This window comes from Simochromis diagramma, unplaced genomic scaffold, assembly GCF_900408965.1.
Source record: "Simochromis diagramma unplaced genomic scaffold, fSimDia1.1 OVJJ01000091.1, whole genome shotgun sequence".
Classification (NCBI taxonomy): domain Eukaryota; kingdom Metazoa; phylum Chordata; class Actinopteri; order Cichliformes; family Cichlidae; genus Simochromis; species Simochromis diagramma.
In genome coordinates, this window is record NW_024386901.1 from 2,833,775 (window position 1) to 2,853,897 (window position 20,123).

The following is a 20,123-nucleotide window of genomic DNA, read 5'->3' on the forward strand; positions in this document are numbered from 1 at the left end:
ATTTATTTATGTAAAAGGGAGTTCTCTTCTGTGCCAAAAGCTACCGAACAAAATTTCGTTACGCACATATTAACAATAAAAGGATTTGTCTTCTTCTTTTTCTTCTTCTTGGGCTTGCAGCCCACAGGATCTGAGCACCTTACAGGTGTTATGGCTCACAAAGCTCTGTGGGGAAAAGAGACTTTTTCTAGTTGAACATACAGCATTAAACAGATTATAAAAGAATCCAAACAATCACAACCTTTTGACATGTAGGGATTTATTAATCACTTTGAGGGTCATGACTTGTAAGTGTAGGATTAACATTTTTCGAACAGCTAATAGAAGTGGTAATAACAATCACATGGCTGTTCAAACAAGTCACCAGAACACAGCTAAACATTTGCTTGCTCACTGGCCACCTGATCATTTTATTGTGACTATAAAAGCTATGTCTGGACAGTGACACATTAAAGAAGCTTAAAAAAATCTATTGTCTCTGCAAAGAAAGAAAATGAGTAAGGCGTGAATGAAAAATGTTTTCAAGGACAAAACAGACCACAAGAGGGCAGCATTGGTCTACGACAGTACATACTACTAACAGTAAACATTAAAACTTTCCAACAATCAGCAATAAAACCAAAATTTAAACTTAAAATGATAGATTTCCTGAAGAAAGTTTACTTTATGTTAAAATGCCTTTAAAAACCTGTGCAGTATAGATTTATTTTCAGACATGATCATTGATGGGATATCCACCTATTAATTTCCTTCTGTTTATGCAACTCTGGCTAACACAGAGAGACAGATAACCATGCACATTAACATTCAGAACTACCACACACACATACACAATGCGACACAGAAAAACCCCACCCTAAATACAAATATTTTATGTGCCTCAAATCTAACTGGGGACAGTAGTCCCAAATCAACTGGTGTGTGAGCTGATATAGGTCCCCAATTTCTACATAAATGAACTCACACCAAACCTCCACATCCACACACAAGTACTGCATGTGCATTCAGAGTCCTTCACTTGCATTGACAGACATGTTCCTTAATTAAAGCAAGATTACATACTGCTTGTGTGTGTGTGTGTATTTGTGAGTGTGTTGTCAAGTCTGAACATACACAAAAAGTAAAACACACCAAAGTAAAGTGATTTGTCTCCTTTCACCTCAGACAGCACTGCTATAAAGCTCCTTCTCTTTCACTTGATGTGTGGCTTTACGTTACTGCCATCTTGTGACCACTGGTAACATTGTCACTGAAAGATGTGCTTATTTCAGTCTCCTAGGAGACTACAGCTTTGTCAGTCCCTGAGGGTGTGTCCATCTCCTGTTACCAATGACTAAAGCTGGGCAAGCTGAGAGGCCAGAAACCTTTTTTCTTGTGGTTTGCACATGTGCATTGTGGACAAACCACTGGTCTGCCAGTAAACCGATGGCAGACTAGCGTGACAGGCAAGCTGCCGCTAGCTCAGCTTTTACTGCTCTGAGATCAGTTATGGTCTGCATTACCAAGCAAACCAGCTTCAGTGATTTAGCATCATAACAGAGAAGTTCCCTCTTGCTAACCACCCTTGGTTAACATATGTGATGTAAAGAAGAGCATGAAAAAGCTTTTAATAACTTCTTTAGTACATTAACAAGGAAAGCTGTGACGATTTCTCTGAACATGTCCAGTCTAATAAAAACAGGCTAGTTGACCAGGTGCAGGGTCAGCCAGCACTTTCAGATTAGCATCTATGAGAATGTCTAAATGTTTAACCAGCTGTTTTGCCAACACTCCACGTTCTTTTTTCATTCATATTTGAAATCACCCTGTAGATATTGACAGTTAACCATGTCACACGTTGCTCAATCCTTTTAATTCTGCTTTTGCTGAATGCTAAATGTGCAAAATAAAGATGTAGACTTTTGTTTCTGTGGTCATGAACAGCTTCCTCACTGGACAGCTACTACAAACTCATAATTAAGATATTTTGTGAATGGAGCTGGACATTAAACACAATATAAAGTATTTAAAATTAGGTCACCCTTAAACATATATAGAAGTAATTTTAATCAATTTAACGTTGATGAGAAACAATTTTCTTCAGAATAATTATCTCAGTTTTTATACTTTATGCACAATTTTCCACTAATACAGTTTTTTCTTTAATAACGTGTTTCCATAGTGTTTTATTGCTTCCTTTTCCCAATGAAATGGTTTGAAAAATTCCTCCACTGCTTGTCATTTTCAGCCAATAGTATATCGTTTTTTTATAATATAGTAGATATTTATCTAACTATAGTAATACTAATAGTAATATTTTACAATTCTTCAGTCATGAAGGAGTGCAGAAGGGTGAAGATGTCAATGTAGAGGGTGGCCAGGCAGGTATGTTTGAATGTGATCCAGTTTATCTTGTTAAATTGGTAAGCAGTGGAGGAAGATGTATGTGTGTCTCCATTATATACTGTACAACATAAATCCAGTTTTCATGAAATAAAACTCCACATAAACAAGTGGTTAGTGAAATGAAGACTTTGAATAGAAAAACAGCTCACGGAGAACCTGCTAACTTTGCTCTTGGCTCCGCCTGCTTAACTTGTCTGCCCAGAAACTGTAGGTTGATTGGTGTAGCAGGGCAAAGCAGAGTTCTGGTGATTGGCTTCACTGGTTTTCCAGCAGGATCAGGCTTCACCTCATAGTGCTTTATCAACTTCAAACACACAAAAAAGAAAGAGTACTCTTTAAAAAGAAAAACATGGAATTGACATTTATTTATGTGAGCAGAAATTTTAAACTCACTGATTACCAGCTGCTTGCCAATTGACTACTGTGTATTTTGGATGACTCAGGTCAAAGAGCCTGATGAGTGGTTTGTATTCATGTGCATGCCCAGGCCGACAAAAGAGTAAACAGCTTTGAATGAGCCGAGAAGTTACTTTAGGTTAATACTGCTCCCTGAATGAAGCTGAAGAACAACCGATTTCCAGGAAATTTAAAAAAGCAACGGCACAATGTTTGGACCCTGTTTGTTTGCATATTTCAGTCTTGCAGTCTTATAGTTATAAAGTTGTATGGATCCTTTAACATAATATGCAGTGGAATAATAACCTAACCGTAGCTTCTAAGTCTTTAAAGTTGTAAGCATCAAGCTACTGTTGAGTTTTTATAATAACTTGTTCAGCAACTCACATAAAGCAAAGTATTAATTCACAGCACTCCTTCCAAACCTTTTCCATTACCTTTTCCAATTTTGCACTTAAAGTGCAAGTTACAGTTTGTCAAAACATGCAAACTGTTTTTGGATTAGATGTATAATCTAGTAGCTTTTATCACTATCCACTCTGCTGCCTGGGCAAGACTTGACACAGTAGCTTTGCATGCTCAACTCAAAGCCAAAGTACACTGCTGTGTTGGCAAAAGTTGCTTCTTTATAAGCAAGCACGGAGCATCATTAGCATTAGGAACAGATGTTCTTACCCTGGAGAGGAGGAGATACATCTCAAGTTCAGCCACCCGCCGACCTAGACATGCCCGGATCCCAAAACCAAATGGTACTGACCCGAACGGGTGCTGCTTGGACTTATCCTCCCCTCCTCGGAGCCAGCGCTCCGGCAGGAAGGTGTGAGGGTTGGGGAAAATATTCTCATCATAGGACACGGCGTAGTGGCACAGGTGGAACAGCGTCTAAGAGAGGAAACCCATGACATTTGCTATTGTGCTATGACTGAACCCCAACAACCCCAACTGATTTCAGATGGCGCTGTATAGACAAGACTGCATTTATTTACTAGTAAGAGGCCAGGTGTGCTTAACGTGCATCTTACCTTTTTTGGGAAGAGATGATTCCCCACCACAATCTCATTTTCAACAGTGACGCGGGCGTTTCCTGGCACAACTGGATACAGGCTGGCGAACACAAAACGCAGCAAGGCATCAACACAGTTTCCATTTGTTCAGTAAATGCAACTATTTGCTATCTCACCCCTTACAAACATGTAAGTCTATAAATGGTGAAATATTCTTTTAAGTGGTTTTATTTCTTTAACTTCCATGTTTAGGAGCAGATAAGCGTTTCATTTCACCTTGGTTATTATCTTATTAATAAAAAGATTCCCCTCCTACCGCAGTGTCTCTCTGATGATGGCCTTCAGGTACGGCATCTGAGCTATGTCATCACTGTTTGGCACCTTGTCCCCAGGGCAAACACTTATCACTTCCTGGTACAGCTGTTCTTGGATCTCGGGCTCCCTCGCCAAATGGTACAGAGACCAGGAGATAGTATTGGAGGTCTGCAAATCAGAGAAACACAGAGTGTAATGTTCTGTTTTATGTAATGTTTCGACATGTTCCATTTGTGTTTGACTTTCAGGGAGGTTGATCTTTGGGTTGAGAAATATCTTCCAGAAAACTTCACCGCATTGATTAAGGAATGGCATACCTTTCATGTTTTTACATGACGATTACTCATCTGCAGCATCTGAGACAAGAACACCTCATTTATATTACTGAAGATTTCCAATCCAGGACAAAGCTATTTCATATTTAAGTGGATGAAATGCTACTTTGAGTAAATCCGTAGACAAGCATGCGACCAATGATCTTTAAAAATAATTGCTTATACTCTCATGGGCCACTTCTCAAGTTAATCAAATTTAAAATTACTATTCTGGAATGCCAAAACTTGTACACTCATTGACCACTTCACTAGGTACACCTTGCTGGTTTTATCCTTCACGACTGGCTTAATTATTTGTCGCACAGATTCAACAACATACCAGGAACATTCCTCGGAGACTTTGGTACATATTGACATGACAGCATTGTACAGTGTGTTTCAAAACCAGTAGTTACAGAGGAATCAGCCCAGTGAGTAGTCTATAAACTGTATGCTGAATTAAGGCATCATCCTGTACAGTAGAGTCTATTTAGAGAAAATCAGCCTCCGTGTGGAAAAGCACAACTGGTTTTCTAAGTCAACTTCAACTTCTTGTTTTTATATGCATTCTTTGACTTTAAGAAGACTTTTAATATGTTCAAAAATTATCTCTTAACTTGTAGCTGAGAGCTATACTCCAAAGTTGGACTGGTAATCTGCCTGATGGGCCGCCACAATTAGGTCAGTATAGTTTTCTTTTTCTTTGTCAATATAACTATACAGGCTGGCTTGAAGGGCTGCTGTGCATGGTGCATTGTGCACAGCAGCCCATTAGTTCATTTTCATTACTGACAATACAATGCCCAATCAATTCTGGTCACATCGCTGGCCCCTCCCCTACCTTCCCTGTGCACTCGTGCACCTTGTAGAACAGAGTTAATGTGAAAGAAGTGTTTAATAAAGAGGAACAAACAAAAGCAAAAAGAAAAAAGGTGGAACTGAAAAGACAGAAAAAGAAACTTAAATTAACCAACATGTTAGCAGCTCCACTGTCAGCAATAGTAGAAACAGAAATTAGAAGTAGAATAGAAGAAGTAAAACTGTTTCCCAATAACTGCGTCTCTATCTAGGGTGAGTGGCAGTGGGTTGTTTTTATATAAAGGAAAACTAACATTTTTTTTTGGTTCTTATTAAGTGGCTCTGGGAAGATGGAAACCTGGAAGCCTAAACGAATAATGGGAGACACTTTAATGCAAACAAATTTATTTTGAGAATTGGGAATGACGGAGCGGTGTAGTTATTACTCACTGTGTCTACTCCTGCCAGGAGGAGTTCAGTGATGCTGCCCAGGATCTCTGTGCTGTTCATCTGTTCACTGAGCAGGAGGTGTGTGAGATACGCTCCCTCCACGTCTTTGTCCAGGTGGACATTCTCCTGGATCTCCTCAATTTTCTTATTCACCAGTTCTTCAGCTACGAGAGACAACATCATCTTATCTCATGTGAAATTAAAAGAAAAAGACTGTGAGAAGACATGTTTGCCCACTAGATGGGGAAAGAGAGACACAGTTAGGGATCTTGTTAGCACACTGATTGTGTGAAATGCCACATGTAGGGTGGACTTTGTCTCTTTGTCTGTGTTGTGTGTGCTGACCTTGAAATTAGCTGATAGTGCTACTTGAAAATGTCCATGAACCCTGAACTGAACTAACCTTGGTGATCCACAACCAGTATGGAATCGGGAGTAGGTAATGTTTCCATGAATTAAATCCTACAGATTTCTGACAACTAGAAAAGTCTTTTCAATTTTAAATCGTGAATATTTAACGAAAAGCCTGAAAGGTGTTTGGTTTTTTTGCACTAAAACAGAAAAAATGTTTCAAAGTGGTTTTAGAAATCACATAATGGCAGAAAGCGGATAAATATTCAGCAGTGAATTTACCAACACACCACACTTCTATTTACTGGTTAAAAATTAATGTTGCTCACCAACTTTGAAGAGATGATCCCAGGCTGCGACAAACCTTTTCCAGGACTGCAGGTAGGGCCAGAGGAACTGTGGGAAGAGGATGACGACTTGGGAGAGATGGAACATTTCCCCCACGGAGACAATGAACTTTTGGGTTTTCTCGGGGATCACCTCACTCATGCAGCCCATACGGGTTTCAAAAAGCACTGAGCATATTCCTGTGTTTAAAAACAAAACGATAGTTTGTCAAAAGAGCTCAGTGCAACTTGACAAAGCAACATCAATTTGACAGCACATGCATACAATAGAAAAACCTTCCTGCAAACAGCACAGACCACTGAAATGTGTCCAGGGTCGCTCTCGCTGATCCCTGTTCTGTGACCTTTGGAGCTGCTGATCTCGGCATCTTGTCATTCATTATTTGCTTTCCTTGGAAAAAATTTTGTTTTGTTTGTGGTTTTTCTATTTGTTTTCTTACACATACTTTTCACCAGCTTTTTATTTAGTTAAAAGAAAAAACATGATAAACCTGATAGACTGATAAACTTATTTGAGCCTCATTTCCTGCTGCATACTCGCATGTCTGCACATTAATTGTGTGTATAAATGTTTCGCACACAGATTTGTTCATATTTCATACCTGAATTTTTCTGTACAGTCCCTCTGACCATGGATACAAACAAACGACAGCCTGGCTTACTTAGGAATATAAACACAAGTATTTACAATTAACACTACTACTGCTACAGCTGCTGCTGCTGCTACTAATTATTAATATTATTCTGCTATCAAATTTTGGTCATTATTTACAGTTTTCACAATATGGTAAATGCTCAGAAATGCAATAAAAATAAATAAATATAAAGAAAACATTTATATATTTAACCTTTTTCCATTTAAACATATTCCACTGTCCCTTATCTCATCTTATTGTATCTTAAATGTTCTTATCTTTCATTACAAATGACTTCCGTCATTGCTGAATGTCACTCATAGAATAGGTTTTTGGCACTATCCCATGAATGCTGGATAATCTGGCTTTTATTGTTCTCTCATCTGGGGCTGACAGGTCACATGATCCTTGTCCTCCACCTGTTTTCTTCCTTCCTTTCTTGTTGTTTGCCAATCTTTTCATATCAACTTTGATTCCACATTTTTCTTGTCTCAGCTGAAATGACTGAAAGATGGTCACTCCTGTGGAAACACTTTAGAAAGCTGCACCTTTTCTGGCTTCCACCTCATCTCAGTCACCACGTTTTCTACTTCACCTGGCAGCAAATGTGTTTCTTTATATAGATTACTGGAGGCACTGATAAAATGCAATTCACTAGCTTGGACCACATCCTCATTTTAGGTTTGACTGCATTTCTAGCAGATAATGGCAGATGGCTTGAGTATGGCACCAGGACGCTCTAGGCCGTAGGTCGATGATCGATTTTGTAATCGTATCACCAGACCTGCGACCATATGTTCTGGACACTCGGGTAAAGAGAGGGGCTGAGCTGTCAACTGATCACCACCTGGTGGTGAGTTGGATCAGGTGGCGGGGGAGGACGCTGGACAGACCTGGTGCACCTAAACGCGTAGTGAGGGTGTGCTGGGAACGTCTAGCAGAGGCCCCAGTCCGCGAGATCTTCAACGCACACCTCCGGCAGAGCTTCAACAGCATTCCGAGGGAGACTGGGGACATTGAGTCCGAATGGACCATGTTCAGCGTCTCCATTGCCGAAGCTGCTGCATTGAGCTGCGGCCGCAAGGTGGTTGGTGCCTGCCGTGGTGGTAATCCACGAACCAAATGGTGGACACCAGAGGTGAAGGGAGCCACCAGGCTGAAGAAGGAGTCCTATCGGGCTTGGTTAGCCTGTGGGACTCCGGAGGCAGCCGACAGGTATCGACAGGCCAAGCGGAATGCGGCTCGGGCAGTGGCTGAAGCAAAAACTCGGGTGTGGGAGGAGTTCGGAGAGGCCATGGAAAAAGACTTTCGGACTGCCTCGAAGAGATTCTGGCAAACCGTCAGGCGTCTCAGGAGGGGAAAGCGGTGCTCTACCTGCACTGTGTATAGTGCTGGCGGAGCGCTGCTGACGTCGACTGAGAAAATTGTCAGGCGGTGGAAGGAATACTTCGAGGACCTCCTTAATCCCACTGACACGTCTTCCGAGGAGGAAGCAGAGTCTGGGGATGAGGGGAATGACCCGCCAATTTCCGGGGGCGAGGTCACTGAGGCAGTTAAACAACTCCTTGGTGGCAGAGCCCCTGGTGTTGATGAGGTCCGCCCCGAGTTCCTGAAGGCTCTGGACGTTGTAGGGCTGTCCTGGTTGACACGCCTCTGCAATGTTGCGTGGAGATCAGGGGCAGTACCTGTGGACTGGCAGACCGGGGTGGCGGTCCCCATCTTTAAGAAGGGGGACCGGAGGGTGTGTTCCAACTACAGGGGGATCACACTCCTCAGCCTCCCTGGGAAAGTCTATGCCAGGGTGCTGGAAAGGAGAGTTCGTCTGCTAGTCGAACCTCGGATACAGGAGGAACAATGCGGTTTTCGTCCTGGTCGCGGAACACTGGACCAGCTCTTTATCCTCTCAAGGATACTTGAGGGTGCATGGGAGTTTGCCCAACCAGTCTACATGTGTTTTGTGGACTTGGAGAAGGCATTCGACCGTGTCCCTCGGGGTGTCCTGTGGGAGGTGTTGCGGGAGTATGGGGTGTCTGGCCCATTGCTACGGGCCATTCGATCCCTATACAACCGTTGCAAGAGCTTGGTTCGCATTGCCGGCAATAAGTCGGACTCGTTCCCGGTGGGTGATGGGCTCCGCCAGGGCTGCCCTTTGTCTCCGGTTCTGTTCATAATTTTTATGGACAGGATTTCTAGGCGCAGCCAAGTGGCGAGGGCTTTCGCTTTGGTGGCCTCAGAATCTCATCTCTGATTTTTGCGGATGATGTGGTTCTGTTGGCTTCATCGGGTGAGGGCCTCCAGCTCGCACTGGAACGGTTTGCAGCCGAGTGTGAAGCAGCAGGAATGAGGATCAGCACCTCCAAATCTGAGGCCATGGTTCTCAGCCGGAAAAGGGTGGAGTGCCCACTCCGGGTCGGGGATGAGTTCCTGCCCCAAGTGGAGGAGTTCAAGTATCTCGGGGTCTTGTTCGCGAGTGATGGGAGAAGGGAGCCGGAGATCGACAGACAGATTGGGGCTGCAGCTGCAGTAATGCAGACGCTGCACCGGTCCGTCGTGGTGAAGAGGGAGCTGAGTGTAAAAGCGAAGCTCTCAATTTACCGGTCGATCTACGTCCCTACCCTCACCTATGGCCACGAGCTGTGGGTAGTGACCGAAAGAACGAGATCGCGGATACAAGCGGCAGAAATGAGCTTCCTCCGAAGGGTGGCTGGCCTCTCCCTTAGAGATAGGGTGAGAAGTTCGGCCATCCGGGAGGGGCTCAGAGTAGAGCAGCTGCTGCTCCACATCGAAAGAAGCCAGCTGAGGTGGTTCGGGCATCTGACAAGGATGCCCCCTGGGTGCCTCCTGGGTGAGGTGTTCCAGGCATGTCCCACCGGGAGGAGGCCCCGGGGCAGACCCAGGACACGCTGGAGAGATTATATCTCTCGGCTGGCCTGGGAACGCCTTGGTATTCCCCCGGATAAGCTGGAGGAGGTGGCTGGGGAGAGGGAGGTCTGGGCCTCTTTGCTTAGGCTGCTGCCCCCACGACCTGGCCTCGGATAAAGCGGATGAAGATGGATGGATGGATGGATGGATGGCTTGAGTATGAATTGAGGCTGCGGTGTGGGGAAGGTCTCAGAGGGGACTGGCCGAGGCTCCTGGGCCGGGCAGATCCCCACGTACTAATGAATGGTGAATGGATTTAAAAGGGAGGGAGGGGCACGAAAACAAGAACAAACAACTTGTAGTGCCGGGGGTGGTCATGTATAGACAGACAACCAGAAGGGGTGTGGAGATGTTATCTCACTGCTGAAATTCAGATAAATCATCTCCGTGTATGGATATTGTGAGCTGGTCCCGAATGATTCTGATTTACTAGCATATGCACGGTGGTGAGAACAAAATAGACTGATACTCGTATTTTATAAATGCTACAGTAAATTTGCATGCAAAACTCATTTTTTGCACCAATTAAAAATGTTTCCACACTAATATTTGTGAATGAGGCCCATTGACCATTAGCCACTCGTCAGTCACTCAGCAAAGCAAACCCTGCTTTAGCCTCCTTTCTGACTCTGATGGCAAGCATAATTAAACTCTGCTGTATTCAGTAAAACTGAGTGTGAGCGCTCATTTCTTGGACCTGCCACTTGATTCTTAGTTTGCTGATTGTGTTTTCACCTCTGTTGTATTTATTCCCTCAGGTTGTCTTTGTTCCTTATGTATGTTATCCTTAAGTCATCCTGTTTTGGTATGGATACTACTTAAGAGCTTGTGATGCATCTCTAGTACAGGGAGTGCAGAATTATTAGGCAAGTTGTATTTTTGAGGAATACTTTTATTATTGAACAACAACCATGTTCTCAATGAACCCAAAAAACTCATTAATATCAAAGCTGAATGTTTTTGGAAGTAGTTTTTAGTTTGTTTTTAGTTTTAGCTATTTTAGGGGGATATCTGTGTGTGCAGGTGACTATTACTGTGCATAATTATTAGGCAACTTAACAAAAAACAAATATATACCCATTTCAATTATTTATTTTTACCAGTGAAACCAATATAACATCTCCACATTCACAAATATACATTTCTGACATTCAAAAACAAAACAAAAACAAATCAGCGACCAATATAGCCACCTTTCTTTGCAAGGACACTCAAAAGCCTGCCATCCATGGATTCTGTCAGTGTTTTGATCTGTTCACCATCAACATTGCGTGCAGCAGCAACCACAGCCTCCCAGACACTGTTCAGAGAGGTGTACTGTTTTCCCTCCTTGTAAATCTCACATTTGATGATGGACCACAGGTTCTCAATGGGGTTCAGATCAGGTGAACAAGGTGGCCATGTCATTAGTTTTTCTTCTTTTATACCCTTTCTTGCCAGCCACGCTGTGGAGTACTTGGACGCGTGTGATGGAGCATTGTCCTGCATGAAAATCATGTTTTACTTGAAGGATGCAGACTTCTTCCTGTACCACTGCTTGAAGAAGGTGTCTTCCAGGAACTGGCAGTAGGACTGGGAGTTGAGCTTGACTCCATCCTCAACCCGAAAAGGCCCCACAAGCTCATCTTTGATGATACCAGCCCAAACCAGTACTCCACCTCCACCTTGCTGGCGTCTGAGTCGGACTGGAGCTCTCTGCCCTTTACCAATCCAGCCACGGGCCCATCCATCTGGCCCATCAAGACTCACTCTCATTTCATCAGTCCATAAAACCTTAGAAAAACCAGTCTTGAGATATTTCTTGGCCCAGTCTTGACGTTTCAGCTTGTGTGTCTTGTTCAGTGGTGGTCGTCTTTCAGCCTTTCTTACCTTGGCCATGTCTCTGAGTATTGCACAACTTGTGCTTTTGGGCACTCCAGTGATGTTGCAGCTCTGAAATATGGCCAAACTGGTGGCAAGTGGCATCTTGGCAGCTGCACGCTTGACTTTTCTCAGTTCATGGGCAGTTATTTTGCGCCTTGGTTTTTCCACACGCTTCTTGCGACCCTGTTGACTATTTTGACTGAAACGCTTGATTGTTCGATGATCACGCTTCAGAAGCTTTGCAATTTTGAGACTGCTGCATCCCTCTGCAAGATATCTCACTATTTTTGACTTTTCTGAGCCTGTCAAGTCCTTCTTTTGACCCATTTTGCAAAGGAAAGGACGTTGCCTAATAATTATGCACACCTGATATAGGGTGTTGATGTCATTAGACCACACCCCTTCTCATTACAGAGATGCACATGACCTAATATGCTTAATTGGTAGTAGGCTTTCGAGCCTATACAGCTTGGAGTAAGACAACATGCATGGAGAGGATGATGTGGACAAAATACTCATTTGCCTAATAATTCTGCACTCCCTGTATTTCCCTGTGTTTATTCTTGGACTCCGGTTGAACTTTTCCACTTCACTAGACCTGACACGGAGCCAACGACCTGTGACCTCATTGTTTACTGAGGTCACAGACGAGACATCTGAGGGAAACCACCCTTCGCTTTTGTCACCGAGCTGCTACTGCGATCTTTTATATGTGGTCAGTTCATGTGACGCAAGCTTCACATAGCGCACCTTTAAATGTAATGTGCTGTGAAATGGAAGAAATCACATTCTGTTTATGAGGCTACGGCCAGCAGCCAGTGTACCTTAGTGTAAAGATCTGCTAGCATAAGATAAATTTAACACCACCAACATTCTAAGCAGGAACGTGTCATCTTGGAAGATGGATTTCATTTGGATGGTGCTGCTGTCAGATTTTAGATTTATGATTGAGACTGGACTGTAACACTTAAAAATAATTGCAGCCAAAGTGACCGTGTCGCATTATATGACCACATTATCGTGTCTAATCAGCGGTCAAGGCCAAAAGAAAAAGCAGCTGTCGGCTTACTGAATGACACACAGAAAATGAGGTCTGCAGGTTTGAAAAAATCAAGGACAAGAACAATTACACAGCATATTCCTCTGTTTTCTTCTTGTTTCCAAGCATCTAAATGAGATGGGCTGCATGAGTTTCTAAAGCTGATTAATTAACAACATTTCATTTATTTGTTTTGTTTTCTGCTAACCTTCAAAAGCAAATTTGTAGAGCTCTGCAGTCAGGTCATTGACCATGACTCCCTGTCCACTGGTCTCCCTCAGCCAGTTCACTCTGCAGATAAAATCTGTCACCACCTCATTGATGGTGTTGGCATAGGAGGAGACGTGCTTGGGTTTCAGCATTCGTGGATTCAAGATGCTGCGAATCCGCTGCCATTTGGCCCCCATCCTAAAAACCAATATAAAAACAAGGGAATGAGGCTCCAGAGAGCAAGTCATAGAAAATTACTTTTTTGAAAAATAATTTTATGATAATATCAATCTATAAGTATAGATTTGTATTTGGCTTATTCTTGCTTACATTTAAATGGACTCACTTTACAGGCAAGGCTAGTAAGAGTCTACATATTTCCCTTCTTTATCAACAAATCCCATCCAAAGACCAAAGTCAACAAGGAATTAATACTAATAACAAGTGTTATTGTTTCCAAAGTGCTTCAAACTGTTCAAAATGAAATATCCATAGCAGATGGGCAAATCTCTGGAAACACGAGTGGGTGTTTGAGATCTTTAAACATATCCAAATGCACATGAACGAGTATACCCTGAGTAGTTCCGGGTTGTCTAATAGTGTCTGAAAGCCTGTTAGTACTGCTCCAGGGTCTTAACTTTCAACACTGATAAGTGCTGCTAAAACAAGTCGGACAAGAATAAATGAGGAGCTGAGAAAGTGTCTGTTATTCTGCAAGAACATTGTGGTCCACAGGCCCTTCCTTTTAATACTTTAGATTTTATATGAAACTGACGACGTCTATATTGGTCTCAGTCTCTAACACTAAAAAACAAAAAAACAAAAAAAACTGAGCTGCAGGCCTGGACTGAATCCCTGCACGCTGCCAATGTTCCCTGTCAGCAACAAGTATGCATCACAAATACTAACCACAAAGTAATTTCATACAGAAGGTATGAACTGAAATGAATTGAATGAAGCAGTACTAACAGGCTTTCAGACACTATTAGACAACCCGGAACTACTCAGGGTACACTCGTTCATGTGCATTTGGATATGTTTAAAGATCTCAATTAAATTATGTTAAATTATAGTTTCCAATTTGTTAGAACTGTTTCAAGGCAAAATCAAGAGGAGAGAGGTGCGTAATCAACAACCACAACCTCTATGAAGATGAAGAACAGTAACAGTAACCTCTGTCTTAGGTCACATATCAAAAATTGTTAATCCATATATATATATATATATATATATATATATATATATATATATATATATATACCTACATATTTTATATTGACTGGATTATATTATGGATTTTTTTTCTTTTTTGTTCATAACATTGCATTCAAAGTCCACGTATTTGCTCCCATCTTAAAGAACCTGAACACCTAGCAAAGTTTGGCACTGGACAAAGTTTTTTCGCATAGCAACTGACACAACAAAAAATCAATGTATCGTGTTTGTTTGTTTGTAGAAAAGAAATGATCTGCAGTTGACATCACATGTTATTGCAGCTTGATCAGACAGATTTCATCAGCGGAAACAAAACAAACAACATGCTGTCAGCCTGCTCAGAGTTACAGTGCAGTGTGGATTCAGGACACAGATGTGGTGGATCTGTGATGGTTTCACTCACTCAGTCAGGGGTCCATGGGCCTGGTTCCTGAGCTCTCTGTAGTTCCTCCAGTGGGGCATGTCTGTCCGGATTGGGTGTTTACCCTCCTGCCTCAGCACCTGTTCTATCAGGTCGGCACTGGCCACATTCACCACGACCAAAGGGCCGTATTTGGACTTCCACAGGGGGCCGTATATCTTGCTGTGCTCGATCTTTGAGCAAATAATGGGAGTTAATAGGTTAGTTGCATGTTCGGAGTTATCAGGAGGTAAATGATGTTTAAGGAGACCAACAGTTTCCTGTTGGAATTAGAAAATATCATGACATATCAGTGCATACTTATCTTTGCTTAGAGTATCCTCATTATAAAAAAAAAAATCTCTTACTTATCCTCTATTGTGGAAAACTCTCCTAAGACTGTGACTGTCTCTCAAAGGAAAACTAATATAGATTTCTTTTTATTCATTTATTTGTATTACAGGATTTGTTAAAGATGATTTTAATCGTTGTTATTAAGCGCTTATTAAACCAAGATTCAATTCTAAACCCCAAACTGTGCGTGAATAGATACCACAGTGGGGTCATCTGGATACACTGATCGCTCTAGCAGCTCCAGGGGAAGGTGCACTGTAGTTCAAGGGCGCGGACTGAACCCTTAGTCCAGAAGGGAAACTCTGTTTTCACCTTCTTTTCCAACTTACTTGCATTTGTTGCGTCGTTTGGAAATATCCCTTTATAAAAAGCCAATACAAGGTAGTCATGAAACTCGGTCCGCCTAAATCATCCATAGTTTTTATTTTGTTGACACCCATGACGGTGCTGGTGGAGGCTGCCTCGCGGCGGAGGGTGTCCCCATAGTTGGCAGGGTTTAGTCCCGCTGTCACTCTCTGGATCCCTTTAAGCTGCTGACACTTCAGCCGCAGTCCGACGTTCATCAGAGATCTCCCGAGCATTTTAACCATGCAGTGCGTCTTATCGGTCCCTTTGTGCCGTGACAGGAGGCTAAACAAGTGAATCAGCCCCGGTGTCTGTGCCTGTATGTATGTGTGTGTGTGTGTGTGAGAGAGAGAGAGCGGTGAAATAATGCCTCTTTGTTTGTGAAACAGCAAACCCGTGTACCAGCCTCCTACTAACAACTGTGGACTTTGACATTATCATAAACGTCAGCAAGTGAACCTACAGGACGCTGTTTGTAACCTGCGCAAACGCAGAGGAACAAATATTATTCATATACATATAAAGCTCTGGTGAAGATAAATTAGTCAAACGCATTCATAATTCACAACCTCAGTACAAATAAGGTTAATGTGGAGTTGAGCCAAAGCCCCGGTTTTCCGTTTTCCTTTAAAGGATGTTGGGGGTGGAAACACGTCTGCTTCCTCTTCCTTACCCGTGGCTATATAAAACACACTCCTATATTTATTTGTGGGAAATTACCGTCAAACACTGTTGCGTAAACGCCCGTTTCGTAGGCGTGAATGCAGTTTGAATAAAATTTCATTATAGCCTGAAACTACCGGAGGACAGCGGCTGGAGGTACAGCTTTGCGGGGATTGGTGGATCCGGTGAGGGTGGGTCGGATCAGACGGCAGAGTTTTGCCCACCCAGACGTACCAGCTTTTGTTGTTGTTGTTGTCTGTTAGCTACAGTGTTACCTAAGAAACCTAAGAAAGACAGATAACCGCCCCAACATTGCCCTCTTCCTCCTGTTTTTAATTATTACTACGTTTTCTTCGTACTTCCGAGTCACCTGCCTCTTCTGGAACCACTGTGAGTCAACTCTACACGTTTTCAAATGGCCCTTATAAATTAAAAGTATTTGACTTGGCACAAATTGAAAATATTGCAACAGGAAAACCTAATAATAATAATAATAATAATAATAATAATAATAATAATAATAATAATAATAATAATAACAATAATAATAATAACCGTAACAATAATTAGTTCGGAGTTATTAATAATAATAACTGGTTAGTCAGGCTCATGCCTATATGTTTTTATTGTCGCATTATTTGGGTGCATATAGCCTTCTGTATAAAACCAAACATGAGCACAGCGCTAAAAATGTGTTAAAAAAATCAACAAAAAAGTTACAAAATAACTTAACATATTGAAGCAAGACTGCCTAGCAAAGGCGAAGATTATTGATTTCCGTTTTTCAAACTTTAAAGCTGCAGAAGTTTGCAGACGTTTAGAGAATGTTGTTCTTACCCACAGTGTGCTGAGTGTATGTAAACCTCAAAAATGCCATTCAAGTTTATTCACTACTTTTAATGTTTAGGGATGTTTGAGTTCTACTTGGTAACAAAGTCATAATGTTTAACCCAGCGCCTCCATCATCAGTGGAAGTATAGAGAAGCCTAGTCTGTGTTTTTCAACTTATAGTTATTTTGACTTAAATGCTTTGGAATTATTATAAAAAGTGTGACAAAACATTTTTAAACTTTACATTTTAAAGTTAGAAGAACCACCTGTTTTGTTCAAACTAATGAATACCCCCCCCCCCCCCCCCAAAAAAAAACACACACACACAAAAACCAAAGCTTATTTATCCCTTTTTCACTATTTTATTTTAACACTATTTAAATAAAATGCATATATGCATATATTTGTGAATCATACACAATTGTCTTAAGTATTGCTGGTAATTTGCAACGTTTTTTTTTTTTTTTTTACAAATACCTGTTAAGTACTGATTTTTAATCATGACTTTATTGTTGTTTCAATAGTAACCAAGGGTGCAAAAGTGATGGAAAATCAACATCAGAATTCAACAGTGATTCAATATCAGAATCTGACGTTGTTTCAACATTAAAAAAGGGTGCAAGAGTGACGTTAGGTCGCCGTCAGATTTCAACATTGATTCAATAGAATGACCTGATATTGACTAAACATTGTTTCAATGTCTCCTTGCTATCTGGGTACACACACACACACACACACACACACACACACACACACACACACACACACACACACACACACACACACACACAAAAGGAAAATGAAACAAAAGATTAAGCAAAATTAAAACAATGCAGACACATCAATAAAACAACAAAAAAGCAATTACCACATGTCAGGTAACATAGCTGGAAATCTCAGATAATATTGCACCTGTGTACTAGAGCTGCAAGATGTTCAAAAATACATCAGATCTGTTTTTTTCTGAGGTCCATCTGCTATAAATAGACTTCTATTAACTTTGCTTGGTGTTTGCTTACAGATCCACTGACCTTTGTCACATTTCCTAGTAAACTCAGTTCAGGATCTAAAGGAACAGTGATTCCCATGATATGAGTTAATATACAGTCGCTTGCAAAAGTATTCGGCCCCCTTGAACTTTTCTACATTTTGTCACATTACAGCCACAAACATGAATCAATTTTATTGGAATTCCACGTGAAAGACCAACACAAAGTGGTGTACACGTGAGAAGTGGAACCAAAATCATACATGATTCCAAACATTTTTTACAAATAAATAACTGAAAAGTGGGGTGTGGTAATTATTCAGCTCCCTTTGGTCTGAGTGCAGTCAGTTGCCCATAGACCAGGGGTGGGCAATTCCAGGCCCCGAGGGCCGCTGTCCTGCAGGTTTTAGATCTCACCTTGGGTCAACACACCTGAATCACATGATTAGTTCGTTACCAGGCCTCTGGAGAACTTCAGGACATGTTGAGGACCTAATTTAGCCATTTAAATCAGCTGTGTTGGTTCAAGGACACATCTAAAACATGCAGGGACACCGGCCCTTGAGGCCTGGAGTTGCCCACCTGTCATAGACATTGCCTGATGAGTGCTAATGACTAAATAGAGTGCACCTGTGTGTGATCTAATGTCAGTACAAATACAGCTGCTCTGTGACAGCCTCAGAGGTTGTCTAAGAGAATATTGGGAGCAACAACACCATGAAGTCCAAAGAACACACCAGGGATAAAGTTGTTGAGAAATTTAAAGCAGGCTTAGGCTACAAAAAGATTTCCCAAGCCTTGAACATCCCACGGAGCACTGTTCAAGTGATCATTCAGAAATGGAAGCAGTATGGCACAACTGTAAACCTACCAAGACAAGGCCGTCCACCTAAACTCACAGGCCGAACAAGGAGAGCGCTGATCAGAAATGCAGCCAAGAGGCCCATGGTGACTCTGGACGAGCTGCAGAGATCTACAGCTCAGGTGGGGGAATCTGTCCATAGGACAACCATTAGTCGTGCACTGCACAAAGTTGGCCTTCATGCAAGAGTGGCAAGAAGAAAGCCATTGTTAACAGAAAACCATAAGAAGTCCCGTTTGCAGTTTGCCACAAGCCATGTGGGGGACACAGCAAACATGTGGAAGAAGGTGCTCTGGTCAGATAAGACCAAAATGGAACCTTTTGGCCAAAACTAACCCTGCACATCACTTTGAACATCCCCACTGTCAGATATGGTGGTGGCAGCATCATGCTCTGGGGGTGCTTCTCTTCAGCAGGGACAGGGAAGCTGGTCAGAGTTGATGGGAAGATGGATGGAGCCAAATACAGGGCAATCTTGGAAGAAAACCTCTTGGAGTCTGCAAAAGACTTGAGAGCGGGGCGGAGGTTCACCTTCCAGCAGGACAACGACCCTAAACATAAAGCCAGGGCAACAATGGAACGGTTTAAAACAAAACATGTGTTAGAATGGCCCAGTCAAAGTCCAGATCTAAATCCAATCAAGAATCTGTGGAATCAAGATCTGAAAACTGCTGTTCACAAACGCTCTCCATCTAATCTGACTGAGCTGGAGCTGTTTTGCAAAGAAGAATGGGCAAGGATTTCAGTCTGTAGATGTGCAAAGCTGGTAGAGACATACCCTAAAAGACTGGCAGCTGGAATTGCAGCAAAAGGTGGTTCTACAAAGTATTGACTCAGGGGGCTGAATAATTACACACACCCCACTTTGCAGTTATTTATTTGTAAAAAAATTTTGGAATCATGAATGATTTTCGTTCCACTTCTCACGTGTACACCACTTTGTGTTGGTCTTTCACGTGGAATTCCAATAAAATTGATTCATGTTTGTGGCTGTAATGTGACAAAATGTGGAAAAGTTCAAGGGGGCTGAATACTTTTGCAAGCCACTGTATCTCAGAGGTCATACTAGAACGGGGGCACCTTTGTACAAAGCCAGGTAAAATATCTCTATCACTCTTAAAAGGTAGAGACTTCAAGATTGGGTAGATGTCATTTCTGTGGTGTGAGGTACAATTAAAGAAGAAAGCTTTAATGAACAAGTCTCAATATGCAATTAAAATTGGTATTGAATAACTATTGAAAGAATAAATCTGATAAAAAGCTCTGGTGAAGCTTTTTTTATCTAATCTTTTCCTTCTCTCACCCCAACCGGTTGCAGCAGATGGCCCCGCCCCTCCCTGAGCCTGGTTCTGCCGGAGGTTTCTTCCTGTTAGAAGGGAGTTTTTCCTTCCCACTGTTGCCAAAGTGCTTGCTCATAGGGGGTCATATGATTGTTG

The 20,123-nt window shown here is 42.1% G+C and overlaps 1 protein-coding gene across 1 annotated transcript; it reads right to left on the reverse strand.

Moving 5' to 3' along the window:
* Positions 1–238: 238 nt before the first annotated feature.
* On the reverse strand, positions 239–15,815 carry si:dkey-91i10.3 (cytochrome P450). Its single transcript, XM_040034798.1, has 9 exons — positions 15,328–15,815; positions 14,648–14,838; positions 13,028–13,227; positions 6,343–6,540; positions 5,663–5,826; positions 4,102–4,268; positions 3,804–3,885; positions 3,457–3,663; positions 239–2,689 (listed from the first exon to the last, which is right to left on the reverse strand). Exons 1-9 carry the CDS (start codon positions 15,586–15,588, stop codon positions 2,531–2,533), a joined length of 1,629 nt encoding a protein of 542 aa, XP_039890732.1. The 5' UTR covers positions 15,589–15,815; the 3' UTR covers positions 239–2,530.
* Positions 15,816–20,123: the final 4,308 nt, after the last annotated feature.

Excerpts from the sequence above, each read along its gene's own strand:
- si:dkey-91i10.3 (XM_040034798.1), bottom strand. The coding sequence starts at position 15,588 with ATGGTTAAAATGCTCGGGAGATCTCTGATGAACGTCGGACTGCGGCTG. Across the intron at positions 14,839-15,327 it reads AAACGACGCAACAAATGCAA|ATCGAGCACAGCAAGATATA; the intron begins GTAAGTTGGAAA and ends ATTTGCTCAAAG. Across the intron at positions 5,827-6,342 it reads GGATCATCTCTTCAAAGTTG|CTGAAGAACTGGTGAATAAG; the intron begins GTGAGCAACATT and ends TGTCTCTCGTAG.